The sequence below is a fragment of the Aulostomus chinensis genome, chromosome 11, assembly GCF_037954235.1.
Source record: "Aulostomus chinensis isolate RoL2024-O1b breed Wild chromosome 11, RoL_Achi_v1.0, whole genome shotgun sequence".
Classification (NCBI taxonomy): Eukaryota; Metazoa; Chordata; class Actinopteri; order Syngnathiformes; family Aulostomidae; genus Aulostomus; species Aulostomus chinensis.
In genome coordinates, this window is record NC_141330.1 from 10,642,798 (window position 1) to 10,657,145 (window position 14,348).

Here is a 14,348-nt window from a genome sequence, read left to right on the forward strand (position 1 = left end):
TCCCTGCTCTGTAAATATCAGTATCAGTCCATCGCTTCATGGAGGTGTGAGTAAGGATTAAATGACAATGTCGAAGAATTCAATCTAATCCATGTTTTTGACAATATAACAATTTAATACAAAAAACAAACATTTCTTTCTCTCGTAACATTTCATAAACATTTACAGTATATTTATATATTTGTGTTTCTGAGTGATAGACGTTCACATCGTTGAAAAAAAACCCAAACTGGACGCAGAGCAGCCAGAGTTTTCCAACAACAGACAACACAGTCACAAACATACCATCCAAATGAAACTGAGTTCACATACAAGTGTGTTACACACAGACGATGCAAGATGGGGAAAAAATGATCTAATTCAAACTAATTCAAACATTTAAAGTTAAAATACATGTTTAGAAACACCATCTTTTAGCTCACAGCATTCTTCTATAATACAAACTCACCAAGAGAAAAAAATAAAAGGATTGTGAAACAGCTTGTTGAGTCACATTGGCAAGTTTTCATTCCACGTTTGTTACAAACAAGTGGACAAAACTGTCTGGACGCTCTGTGTTTAGCTCTGCTTATTCCATTTATATCCTGAATACCCTGATCAAACCATTTCATTAAATACCAATCAAAGAAGGGCCAACAAGAAGTCAGAAGATTTAAAAGTTTGGAAAAAAAAAAATCACAACACTTGGAATCAAGCAGTACTACCACATATTTCCATTTTAAAATAACATTAATCAAGAAAAAAAACATTTAAAACAACAATAAAGAATGGCTTTAAAAGTACACAATTCCTGCTTGTTAATTATTGCTGTGTGATTTTTTTTTTTTAGTTATATTTCTTTTACAAAAGGAATAGAAAGTGCCCATACTTAGTACAGAATAATGCAGGGCCACAGAGAATAATATAAAGCAAGTAAGAGACTGACTGTTAAAACTGATGGTATTGTTTGCATCCACATTTACACACACACACACACACACACACACACACACACACACACACACACACACACACACACACACACACACACACAGTATATGTACTGTATATGTAGGCAAAGAAAAATAGATTGAATATAAACTGTTATGTAGTCACTGTAACACTGTGCGTCTGTGTTTTTTAAGTACAAAATCCAAAGAAGGAAAAAAAAAGTACATATTCTTCGAAAAAGAAAAACAACATTTATAAGTGAAGCCTCAAATAGACTTCCTCAGTATAAACCTAAATAATGTAGAAGCGCTCCATGAAAGCAGTGCCGACATGCAAAGACGTGTTGTGGATTTTAAACTGAGTGAGGTTAGTACAGACAACGGTGGTGTGCGTGCAACATCTGAGATAGCAAGAATCAACAAAGCTGCATATCCCTGCAATTTCCTGAGAGTTTAAATAAATGATTGGATTGATTAACCTACATGCTATAGGGGTCAAACAGCAAAATACACTCTTAATCAATGCCTGAGAAAAAAACCAGGAACATAGGAGAATTTAAAGGCCTTTTTGTGTGTGAATATATTCACTGTGTGTATGTTTACCAGACTGTGCTTTTGTGCGGTCCAGGTAGAGAATTATCTTACAATGGCTGGAATATTGTTAAAATAATCCTCTTTTTTTGTTGTCAGTAGCAATTCATTGATTTTACTCCCTCTGTATCTGCAGTCAGGTGTATCCTTCCGTCTTTAGCTGGCTTGCGGCAGTGCAACTGAAGCCATGCAAAGCAAAGGATGAGTGCTCTCAGGAGCAGAGGAGTGAATAAAGAGCGGAGCCCAAGAGTGAAACAGAGTGACAAGAGGATAAAGTGTTAGGCCAGTGGTCACTCGTTGAACGAAGGGTAGATGGGAATCTCAAAGTCGTCGCTGTTGAAGTTGGCAGGCTGGTCTAGCATAGACAACACATCCTGAATCAGATAAGAGACACAAGCAGATACACATTCATTCAATTTCACTGGAGGAAAAAAAAAAGTCCAAAATTGTATTTGAGAGGAAATTTGAGAGGAAATGGTTCTTTATGACTCACACGAAACATGTCTTGCTGGTTGCCCTGGGCATGAGGATGCTGTTCTGCGTTACTTTGCGAGTGCTGCTGGCCTTGCCACTGGGGCCACACGGCTTCAGCTGCCCGAGACGGGAACTGAGCGCCAGACTGAGAGCCATCTGGGATAGAGACCCAAGGGTGAGAGGATGCTGTGAGGTAACACAGCGACTCATCAATATGCACATAACTTACCATAACCATTGGTGTTGAGGCTAGCACGAGCATTAACAGGTGGGTAGTTCGCCCCGCTGGTCTGGGTGGGGGCAGCACCTGTGGGCATCTGACCAAAAGAACCAGAAGAGCTCCCTCCAAAACCTCCCATGGAAGCAAACTGTGGTGACATGGTCTTAGCCGCTTGGGGAGCCACCTGCTGGTTTGAACCGGAGGAATAAATCCAGTTAATGGATAAAGACACATGATGTTGTTTTCTGTAAAATTAGCGATTAATTTTCAACCTTAAGATCTAAGTAGAATGTTGAATCCATTCAGTTTTTTACTGAACTAAGAAAACAGTCTAATAAAAACTAGCCTCCAGTCATCCTGCTAGCAAGCAGTCTGGGGAACCTTGACAACCTTGGAAACAGTTAGTCAGAGATTACTTGTGTGTGTGGGGCACAGGAAGTGGTGCTCCACCCCAGCTAGCAAGTAACATTTGAAGGGCTAAATTAAATGCGGGTGAGAGGGGATTCAAGAATTTGATTCATCATCAGTATATTAACATGCAATGCACATAACACAGGAAGATTGACAACTGGTATATACTTGCGCCTGTGATTTGATTTATTCTACAACAACTTGAGCTTAATGATGATATTGGCATCAATTTCGAAACAACTGCTGATTTGCAGATTTTGAGAAATTTGAAACTGTATCTGTGTTGAACCAGGTCTCCACCATCCCTATGTGTCACACACCTAATAAACTACCATAGTACAACTATTACTACTACTTGGAAACTTCACAGTGTACCTTTATGTATTTGGTCTAAAATCAAAAACAAATAAACAGGCTTGCATACCAGGCACCACAGGTTTCACAGCTGAATGAAGGGTAAACACATCTATTCTTAGTGTTGCAGTTATCAACCTGGTTGTTGAACTGAGGTCTAACTCCAGCTCCAGTCCCGGCACCAGGCCACCCTCCTGCTGGTCCACCATGGAGGGGGCTGCCAGTGGTGGAGGGGGTGACTGACTGAGGGGCTCCGTTCTGACGGGACATCTGAGCCAGCATCTGGCCTGCTGAGTGGGCTGGCTGTGGCATTTGTGGAGTCATGCTGACGGCCCTGCAGGTGAGGGAGAGCTGTTGCATGGTGTCGCCCAGGAAATAACGATGAACTCTACACAAACTCATCCATCAAACACAGCATGAAATCCCAAAATGATTTGTAGTGCAACAATCAGGAAACATAATTACATGAAATCAAATCCTCAAAGAACACCATGAAATGAAGCAGCAAATAACCTGTACTTTAAGTCAGTAAAACACCAACTATAGCTATTTGAACCATACAGGAGATGTTTCACTGCATACATTCTGAAGGGACCATAATTTTGGTCAGGAGCATCTGTACCCACTTAAAGCACATGCGGGAAACGATAGTCCTCATGTGGAATATTACATGCTGTGGCAAAGCGGCCACTGAGAGAACTTTGTGTTTCCCGAAGCTCGGGCACATAACGGAATAGCACATCAAGAGAAAAAGAGCCGTGGCACTGCGAGCTCTGATCTGATAGACGAAACCTCCAGACATGTGAACCAGATGGTATGTTACACAAATGTGTCAGTTTACAAGCTCTCACTACAGCAACGTCTTGTTGTGGCTGTTAATGGTTTGATTTCAATCTCATTCTCTCCAGATCTCAACTTAAGTTAATTAATGACTGGGCGGAAAAACCACCGAGATCTTGAATTAACAACATAACCTAATTTAACCAGATCTCCAGGTAACAGGATAAACAGCAAGCACTTACAAACTCTCCTTCTTGCTGCTCTGTTTGCACAAGAAACATCAGTGCCAATGACAAGGCTACGAAGGACCTGACAGTTGTGTTTCTAATAAACAGAGAACTGCAGTTTTTTTTTTCTTAATGGCTTCAAAAGATGAAAAATTGCCTTGACAAGAGGTTTGAGATGTAATGCAGGACACGACTCCTTCCTGACATTCTGAGAAAACATAAACCAGTCGAGTGTGTGCGTCTGTGAGTGTGTTTAAGTGTCATCTCATCTTCAACTCTGCACTGCAATTTAATAAAGCTGTGGTCAAAATGGCCACAGTATTGCTGCTGCTGCTCACATTTCACCTTCTATTATTTCAGAGCAAAAGTTATTTTTCAAATCTGAGGCTCCTCTTCTCTTGATACCTGCATCTGCCACGACGACCTGCTAGTCCACTGGACGGCAGGTGCTCACACCTATGATTTCTTTGAGCATATTTCCATAAAGACATTATTTGCATATTTCAACCTCAAATATGAAGGCTTCCTGGCTAAAAAAAAAAAAAAATCAAAACTGTAATCATGCCTGCTGACTGAGAGAGATGTATGACAGTTCTGAAGGTCTCAAGTCATTTTCATTCTCATTGTTTGCCATTTGCATGTGCGAAAAGCATTCTGGGTTCTTAAAGAACTCGGGTGTCTGCATGCATCCTTGAAAAGCTCAGAACAAAGGACCCTTCATCTTTGGAAGAATTCAAGCAGTCCTAGACATCCCAGTAGTCCTTTGACAGGATTCAGTGGCACAAAGTCTTAGAAATATAGTTGTGATAGATAATTGCTTTATTTTAAGAATGTACAGTCTCAATGAAGACTTCCTACCTGTATGCATCATTGGAGCGACCAGCAGTGAAGTTGTTGGCTGGAGGGTAGATCTGGTTCGAGGGAGTGGAGGTTGAGGGTATGGCCTTTGTCTGATCGGGGCCTTGGAAAAGGGAGGGGTAAAGATCTGGCTTCTCAAGGTTCTTGCTGTGGTCCGGCCCTGCCGCTGTCACCGGCTGAACCGGCATCTGAGGACAGCACAATGACAAGTCAGGGATTACACTCTAAAACCCTTCACAACTGTTGAAGTGGAGAGGGAATATTACTTATCCTTTCGGCTTCGTGCCAAGAAACCTAAATTATTAAGATTGAATTATTATGTTGCCAATTCTAAATACCAATGATGCTCTTGTTTTTTCTTGTTATAAATTCATTGGACCCTTTCCTTCACAGTGGTATCATTTTGCTTTTTTCTACATAAGGCAACTTTTTATTTGTTTTTCAGTTAAATTATAATTTAAGTTGTGGAAATTCAAGGTTACAAGTTCAATAAATGCATGAATCTCCACCTGACAATTCATGGCATGTACTGGGAGGTCCAATGGTGTCGACAGAGGAAGCAGAATGATGTGAGGTAATTCAGGTACCTACCACTTAAATGTTGGGAATTAGTTAATGTTTGCCACCAGCAGTTGGCTTCAGTTGAGCATACCATTGCTCACGGTACATTTTTCACCCCGGCCTATTTTAGATGAACAAGTATTACAGCTGAAGCCTTCAAGCTATCCCCTTTATGAGAAGCAGGCAGTCGAGAGGAAGCTGTGATGCAGAAACCTGTCCAACATTCAGTTCTGTTTGACTGCTGGCAAAATATTTACATCTCATCATTGTTTTCCATTACCAGACCTGATTATTCCCAACAGAGAGAGGGACGCCACAGGATCTACGCTTTAAATCTGAGAGAGCCTGTACATGCGTGTCCACACATGTGCGTGACCTAACCTGTGGGAGGGTGATTGGTCCTGCCTCATACAAGGCGTCTCTCGGCCCCCCTCCGTCCAGCTCTGCCTGCTGCTGCTGCTGCTGCAGCTGTCTGGAAAAGGGAGAAAACAAGAGCGTGTTGATTGGAAGTTAGTAAACACATTTCCATTTCCATTTCCATGCCCTCGACTGTTGGGTGAGAGATTCCAAACACCTGCTGACAAAATAGCACACGACCCACCACCGGTCACCATGGCAACACAAAGGAGAAGACAGAAGAGGAAAGGAAAGGAGTAGCACGCTTCAGCAGAGAGGTCTGTTATACCGATATATATGCACCGCTATCACACTACGCCACCTGGACTGTGTTTTAAAAGTGTCCATTAAACCATGAAACAACAATTAGACATGCTGCACCACAACTCTGACACCCAAGGGACACTGGCAAAGAGAACAGCATGACTGTAGCTTGCTAGAAATGGCAGTGGCCTCCCATGAAGAAGCAGTCCCTGGTCTCCGATGAATGGTGGGGGGGATAGTCAGGTCAGGCCTGGTCTCACCTGGTAGCCACCTGCTGCGGGCTGAGGACCACAGGAGGGCCGTTTGGGCTGCTTTGACCCAGGGATGGGGAGGAGATGGGAGTGAGGGGGTCCTGAGCCGAGTTTCTACTGTCCCACAATAAGACAGGGGTGCAAAGGAGAGGTGTAGGGAGAGAGTGATCAGTGTGTGATTTATTAAAGGGGTTGTGGGGAGAATGTAAGAGGAACTAGGGAGCGAAGCTGATAAGGTTTCAGACCGAGGGATCTTTCACAACACACATTTTTGGACGTCAGTGTTTGATTATGTGCTGTATTAGATTGTGTAATCGGCTTACGTCATAGCCAGTACCAGTAAAAGTCAGTTTAGAAATGTCTGACTCACTTGACATTGACATTAGTACAGATGATATATTCAATCTCCTCTGAAAATGGGTTCTGGAAGGTGAAGGAGCTGGTTCTCATCCAAATCCATTCTCTTGTTTTGGAGCGGAACCGGAACATAACAGACAGAACCTGGCCCTTCAGCTTCACCACCTGTGAACACAAGTCCGATATGATGAGCTGTCAAATTCAGATGGGTTCACACAGACACAAAGACAGAGACATGAGAAATCAGGTTGTGTATGTGACTGGACGCTGCATCTGGCAGGGCGCTTATTAAAAGAGCAACAGTCCCTTTCTGTAAGTTGTCGAGGTATATAGGAATTTTGCAAATACTCAACTGGCTGGGTAACATAACCAAAATCAAAAAAAAAAAATTGTAACTGGATATTTTACAGATCTCAACTTGAATCACATGATTTACCCGTTAAATCAAAAATCAATAATTTAAACAAATCTACGTCGCTAGGACAGGGGTGCTTCGTATGTAATGAAAATGGTTTGCTGTCTGAGGGCTACAATTGTTGTGTCACATCCTTATGAAATCAACACTGCACATCATCTGCTGTGAGGTGAATGTGGTTCATGCTGGTACTTGCAGCTACCCAGTCATGAAAGACAGCTCAGACGAGGCAAGAGAAAAACTGTTTAGATGGGCTCTATGCAGTTCTTGAGCACAGATGATTATGAATTATAAATATACAATGGCTCCATTTAGAGTAGCGTTACTGGTTAGAAAAGGAGGACAATGAATATAAAAAAGCTAGGACACTGCAGCAGGGGCAGTACGAGTCATTAGCATATCTAATAAGTCACTTCTTAAAGAATAAAGAGCATAATCCAGCATAAATGAAGCGAAAAAAAACAACAACAGATGTATGAACATACACGCACAATCAAGGAAAAAGCAAGGCTGCAAACCACAGTGTGCACGCATCCGTCGAGGTTATGAGAACGTTGTTGAACACGTGACCATTAGAAATCAGATAACAGCAGACGGCTGCAGAGACTCTGTTCCTCAAGTCCACTGGTGGACAAGTATATTCAAAAGAGGTGAACAGAAGTGAAACTAATTCCCTCATTAAAATGCAGCCAACTTTACCTGCTGGAAGCTGTCTCTTAGTAAGCCCTGGTCTTCTGGGTGGGCAAGCTCTAGAATATTCTTCCCCAGTAGTTCCTATGACCCACAGCCAAACAGAAAAAGCCTGAGTTAAACAATAAGACATCAAAACAGACTTCTTGCACAAAACCTGCTGGCTTGTTACACTGGCTGGCCATGTGACCATGTCCCAGACATCTCCACCAGCTTTGAGGTTTACCTGCGGCTGGTAGCCGACAGCTGACATGCAGCGGTGGTCGACAAAGGTGAATATGCCCTGGCAGTTATGGCGTGAGATGAACTCAACTGGAACACTGACACTGTTGACATCTGTGTCACCTGGGCAGCAGGTCACCTGAAGAGGGTGAAGGAAGAAGAAGAAGATAAAAACATAACATTTTTGAAGCACAAACATAATTTCTTGCAAGACATAAATTCAATCTTTACAAAAAAATATCATGCTTTCAATTTAATCAAGTTATGTTTAAGCCAGAATCTGCACTAAAGCATTTAAGTGCTTTTTATAAAAGTCTTGATTTTTTATCGGGGATTTACAACTGACAGCTAACAGGCAAACCCATTTAAAAACACAGCCCAACAGTGCAAACATCAGACCTAATCCACTTCAGATAAGAATGGAGTGTGCCCGTGAAATACTATCTTGCGGTCGAAAAGGATCCCGACCAACACCAGTGGACGTGGACTGTTGATGTAGGAGGCAAACGAAGAAATTCATTTAAGATTCGTGAAAGTTCGCAGGTAAAAATTATATATACCATACCACCCTTTCTGTTCTGCGTTTAAAAACTGCATATTTGAACACTTAGTGACTTAGTCAAACACTGTACATAATTAATTTAATTATTGGCTGAAAGTAATTTCTCAGGGTGATGTGTGTTGACACACAAGGCATCTGTGTTACCTGTAATCTCCCAATGGCGACAAGACAGTAGCGGCTCCCTTGAGAGTTGTCTCCTTCACCATCTGATAGTGATACTCCTACAACACATATGAGAAAACTCTCCTTATTACAACTCGTGAAAATGACATTTAGCATCTTACACAGGTCCTAACTGTATAATGGAGCAAACAGAAAAAAAGAATCTCTGCATTCCCATTAACAGTCTTACCTGCAGGGGGCCAGGACTTTATGTATCCTGTACAGTGGACCACTACATACTGGGGTTCTCCTTCCTTTGCTGGACCCAAACCATTCCTAAGTAGAAGAAAAATGTCAACAACAACAAAAAAAAGGCTTTCAAATATCTGTCTTTTTTACCAGGCAAACATGCATTTTATTTGTACTTTCCATGTTTTGAACATAAATACTTGTTACCTGTTTCTGTTCCGAAGGAAGTTCAATCTGTTCATTGACAACGGCTCCACTGGACATGAGCCACACCTGTAAATATTAGCTGGCATGAGCAAATGGCACATCTTGGCGCCTATATTGCCAAATATAAAAAAAATAAAGTGACCTGGGTTAACTAAAGTAAGAGTCACACCTCATTCTACAGATGAATGATCTGCGAGCACCCATAGTCATTCTGGCTGAAGACTGCTGGCTTTCCTTCTTCACTGTTCCTGTCTTAAGATCCAACATCCTCCCTTTTGAAGCAAATGAGAGAAGCAATTGCATTCTGAGTGCAGTTATTTAGAAATATTTTTCCAAAGTACACACACATTTAGGCTCAACACCAGCGGATGATCTACCAAATGTGTGTGTGTGTGTGTGTGTGTGTGTGTGTGTGTGTGTGTGTGTGTGTGTGTGTGTGTGTGTTTAATACCTGTGTTGTTATTCTCTGCAGTCGAGAGCTGCTCCCTCAGCTTCTCCGTGTCATCTGGGTGGAGTTGATCATACAGGGAGGAGCCTAGCCATTCGGACTGTGCCTGGTTGAGGACGGGTGTCAAGGAGTCGGAGACGTAAACAATGCGGCCCGTCTCACATGACACTACAAACAAGAAGCCGTCAGCTGCCTCCAGGATGAGGTGCTTCAGCTCCTGTAATCAGAAAGTGTCAAGCAATGAAAACATGTTCATGAAATGTGAACTGTGTACACAGTTCATTTTGTCACTGGTGCACTTATGGTCGATACTTTTGGTGTCAGAACAAATGAACTGATTTCAGATCTAGAATGAATGAATATCATACTAAAAATGAGTAACTCATATCTATCGACAATGTGCATTATTACAGGGAGATTTTGTGGCTAAAAAATATTTAACGTGTAGACCCTCCTCCAATACATAACTCCATTGCTCATACCTGGTCAGTGAGAAAGGATGGTTTGTATGATCCATCGGCGTTGGTGTTTCCACTCCCTCTCAGAGACTTCATGTGGGATACGGCCATTCGTAGGATGGTTAGCTTGTCAGGTTTCCGTGCTAGTGCACTGCAAGTAGGCACCATATCTGACAATTCTGTGATGTAGGCGGTCATCTTGTTCCGCCTCCGCCTCTCAATCTCACTATGGTTCTCCCTGGAGTGAGCAGATGAGGGAGGAAGGCAGAGGTACAGAGGACAGGAGGGATTGAGATGGGGGAAACAGGCGGACAGGTGGACAACGTGGAGTTTAGAGTTAATGTTGCAATGTAAATATGTCATTCAGGAAGAAGAGGTGGGAATGAGATAAGGTGAGAGAAACAATAGATGCACAAAACAATAACATGTGGTCAATGATCTGTGAAAAAGCACGAAAGTTTGGTCTTTGAAGGCCAGCTGGTGTGACAAAAGAGAGCAAGTGCAGACAGAGAAAGACCTTTCAGATAACCTGAGAAGTGGGAGAGAAAAGACAAAAAGAACAGTAGCTCAGGAGGGAAGGGATTACCAAAGTGAAAGAAGTCCCTAACTCACAGACAGCGTAGCAGTTAGTGTCCCATAACACAGAGGTGGGTTTTAGAGAGACATCCAGCTGCCTTGGGTAAAAAAAGCACAACATTCTGACAGGCAACAAACATACACAAAGTGGCGAAATATTCCAGTAACTCTGTGCTGTCAAATGACAACGTGCTGGCATCCCAGCAGGACAGGATAGTACTCAATCAGTGCATTCAATATTGATACAAGCAGGAGAGGGAGCCTTCCACGGTGGTACAGGCCATACCTGGCTAGTTTTTCCTTATCTGCAAAACTTTGATCTTCTTCCAAAAACCTGGAAATGAAACCAACCCACTAAAACAGAGGCCCAAAAATCACTACCAAATAAAAAAAGAAAAAAAAAAAGAGGAGTGGAAGATCTTAGAAAGGAGAGGAAGAGCAGCTTGGGCTAACTGTAAAAACACATCCATGCTCCTAAATCCCCTTCCTACCTGGCAAAGCGCTCTTTATCATTGTTGGAACCTCCTGTATCATCATCACACCTAATGGAAACAGTGAAAACATGGCTTGTTATCCCTACAGCAGTTAAACTTCAAACACACCATGATATTTCATGCCATTGTCTTTTTATGAATGAAGAACAAATGTACCTGAACAACTTGTTTCCTTCATCATCTTCAAAGTCTGAGCTGGAATGCAGAAAAAGAGAAATGTATATGCCACTGCACAATTTTTCTTGTAAGATCTAAGCCACAATCAAATCAAAAGCACACCAGTCAGCAGAGGAATAATAACCAGATATATCACATGAGCACCACTGACACACACTTACGCTGCTCGCCTCTTGTTGGTCCCTTTTGGTACAACAGCTCCACCACTTGCTTGGGTCCCACTTGCCCCCATAACCAGATTTGGGTCTGGTAACTCTATTAATAACATAGTCACAAGGAGAAGCCATGTAGCACATATGACAGGTGATTACCTATTGTACCCCAGGCATCGAAAAAGAAACTAAATTAGCATTAGCACAAGCAGCTGACAACCGATTTAATGAAAATCATATGCAATGAGATTTACACTAACTATCACATATATGCACTGACGTGTGTTTGTATGCTGAAAAGAGCAAAGGACGAAACCTGGCTGACTTTACGGGAACATATTCCGCGGCTACCATCCTTGTAATAACCGAGCTAGCAACGGTAACTTAAAATCAGTCAGCTAACATCATTTATAATCACTGATTTTTCACACAACCTCACTTAAACATGCTATGATATTAATGAAGGCACCATTATACCCTCTGTGAACTCGCTAGCATGTTAGCAAGCGATCACTTATGCAATCCACTATCCTTACCGTGGCATTAGCTTTGCTTCTAGGCTAACTTAGCCACTGCTGTCACGCTATCTTTAGGAAAGTGACCGCTTTAGCTATGCATGAGAAAACACCGATAAACCAATAAAAGCTACATAGTATAGAGTTAGTAGATTACAAATGGGACTTTTGCTTCACTTTACCTTGATTTGAAGATGACATTTCCGTGTGGAATAACATAAACAAACAACTTCGGCTGCAATGGTGAAAAAAAAATACTAAAGCCCCCCGCTCCTCCCCCTGGCTAGCTAGCTAGCTGGGAGCGAACCCTGCCAATCTTCTCACGTACGCGGCTTCACTCCGTGTTGTAAACGTCCAAAGCCATGACCAGCGCTATTCCACAGCCATCCGAAGAGTTGACACGAAGACAAAAAAATCGCTTTAGGTCCTTCCGAGCCCTCCTTTCCTGTTTTCTGTCGGTTTAAACCCCCGTTCTGTTTAAGATGGCGTTTCAGGCTAGCAGGGCGCAAGCTGCTCACAGTGTTTTGTTTTCTCCTCATTCTATTGGATATCACACAAGCCAGATACAAATGACGTGAAATGTTGGGAAATCCATGTTCCGCTCCGCCCCGGTTGCTGCAAGTGGGAGCTGCAAGTTTGCGCAGAGGTAGGATGCAAACAAAAAACCCCTGATTTGGGTAAAAACAAGCATATGATGCAAGTGTGTAGGACTTGACAAATGAGAAAGGTTTCATTCTTGGAACAATTTTTCTGGATTTTCCACCTTAAATTCAATAATTTGTGTTCTGTATGACTTTGTTGTTGTTGATGATGTAGTTTTTGTAATGCCACATGATATAAGAAAGACAGGTGCAGAAGGACACAGTTGCTTTGCTTAATGTAAAATAGAAATATCCTGATAAATTAGAACACCAGTACAAGTCAATTCAAATACTTACTCAAGTAAAAGCAGTGGCACGTTTAATATTGAGTTTACTTACATAGTAGAGGTAAGAGCAACAATGGTTGTGTATTCCATTGTTTGGGGGGCATTTCAAACCAAAAGTACTGACCTCTGAACATCCTGTCCCTGAGGTTTATGTTCTGGTTCTGCTCCTCTAAATTTTTTTTTTTTAAATAAAAGTATAACGTGTCCACAGAGAATATACCTGAGTCAGGTATTTAACATTCAGCCTCCTCATTATCTGTAAGTAAAATAAGTAGAACATCTATTAATCTGTCAGTTTATCAGTAAAAGAAAATTTATGGATGAAAATGATGTTTACACATTTCAACATTTTCTTTTTTCAAGGATGAAAAATGGAATGTAATACAGTTATTGTGATAAAAGATGACAGGGTACAGTAAGAAGTACATCCACTGCTTAGAAAACTACATATTACTTTATACAGCTTCACTCTTGTGTAGTGATTTTCTGTAATATATTTTATTTTAAACACTGGTTATGTACTTGATACACCTCAGATGGAGTTTAAAGGGACAAGTTCATATTTAATCAGTTTTGTTTGGACCTTTTTGAGTTTGTGTGCTAGCTCAGCAAATGCTTGAAGAATTACTTACCAGCTCTGTCACTGTGAGTCATGATCTTTGCTTTTATTATTAATAACAATACTTAGGCATCATTAAACAAAACAAAAAACAAAAACACTGTAGTCAAGACTCAGCTGTTTCTTCCGTATCCGTGGGGAAGAGAGGTTGCTGGTCGGTCTGGGTTAGTAAGAACGTGGCGGTGGAATGGGGGGTGTTTTGGAGGGAAGATAAGTTCTAAGAACGGGTAGAAGAGGAGGAGGATGAGGGTGAGCGATGAGGGAGGGCATGCTAGTCTTGAGGTTGTCCGTGATGTGGAGGTGGAGAAGGAGAAGAACGGTAGAGGACATGACGAGAGGGCATCACATCCATTACAGATAAGGCACTTGACATACAAAAACACTTTAAAGCAGAACAATAAAACTGCAACACATTATTTCATGAATTCCTCAAATACTCTTTGACTTCCTTGGTACGTCACATCACATACTTGTAAACCTCTTTCATACCCAAAAATCTAAAAATCAAATCATTCATTTAGATCAACACCATAATTCAAACCTGTAATAACAAAAGTAACCAAGGCTACTAGGCAGTGGTCTGAGGAATTCCGGCTCATTTTTTCTGAAATTTGAAAATAGCTAAGCTTCCCAAACCTGTGAGCTTGAGTAAAACTCTACTGAGCAATCCACCTCTGCAGTAGCTTCTACTGACAGCTTCTTGTTGTGGGTGGCATCATCAGCACTGTTCAGGACTCCACCGGATACAACTGCCTCAGCCTCTCCAGAGAGTCAAATATTCAAGCTCTCTCATGCTAGCAGGAAGCTGGGATTCTATTGCCATGTTTGTGCTGAGCACCTCTGGTTATTTGGGAGACTGGT

At 41.8% G+C, this 14,348-nt stretch overlaps 1 protein-coding gene across 9 annotated transcripts; it reads right to left on the reverse strand.

The window, feature by feature from the left end:
• Nucleotides 1–963: 963 nt before the first annotated feature.
• arnt (aryl hydrocarbon receptor nuclear translocator) lies at nucleotides 964–12,468 on the reverse strand. 9 transcript variants are annotated; one of them, XM_086218362.1, is made up of 21 exons: nucleotides 12,123–12,468; nucleotides 11,435–11,528; nucleotides 11,253–11,291; nucleotides 11,094–11,144; nucleotides 10,889–10,936; nucleotides 10,051–10,264; nucleotides 9,572–9,785; nucleotides 9,290–9,392; nucleotides 9,121–9,186; nucleotides 8,915–9,000; nucleotides 8,707–8,783; nucleotides 8,005–8,139; nucleotides 7,788–7,862; nucleotides 6,687–6,838; nucleotides 6,326–6,430; nucleotides 5,787–5,877; nucleotides 4,845–5,032; nucleotides 3,118–3,313; nucleotides 2,224–2,401; nucleotides 2,014–2,150; nucleotides 964–1,894 (listed from the first exon to the last, which is right to left on the reverse strand). In XM_086218362.1, the coding sequence occupies exons 1-21, from the start codon at nucleotides 12,157–12,159 to the stop codon at nucleotides 1,811–1,813; spliced, it is 2,370 nt and encodes a 789-aa protein (XP_086074488.1). In that variant the 5' UTR covers nucleotides 12,160–12,468; the 3' UTR covers nucleotides 964–1,810. The 9 variants fall into 9 exon arrangements, with proteins under 9 accessions (XP_086074488.1, XP_086074489.1, XP_086074487.1 ...); XM_086218363.1 differs by having other exon boundaries at nucleotides 2,224–2,398; nucleotides 6,326–6,433; XM_086218361.1 differs by having other exon boundaries at nucleotides 6,326–6,433.
• Nucleotides 12,469–14,348: the final 1,880 nt, after the last annotated feature.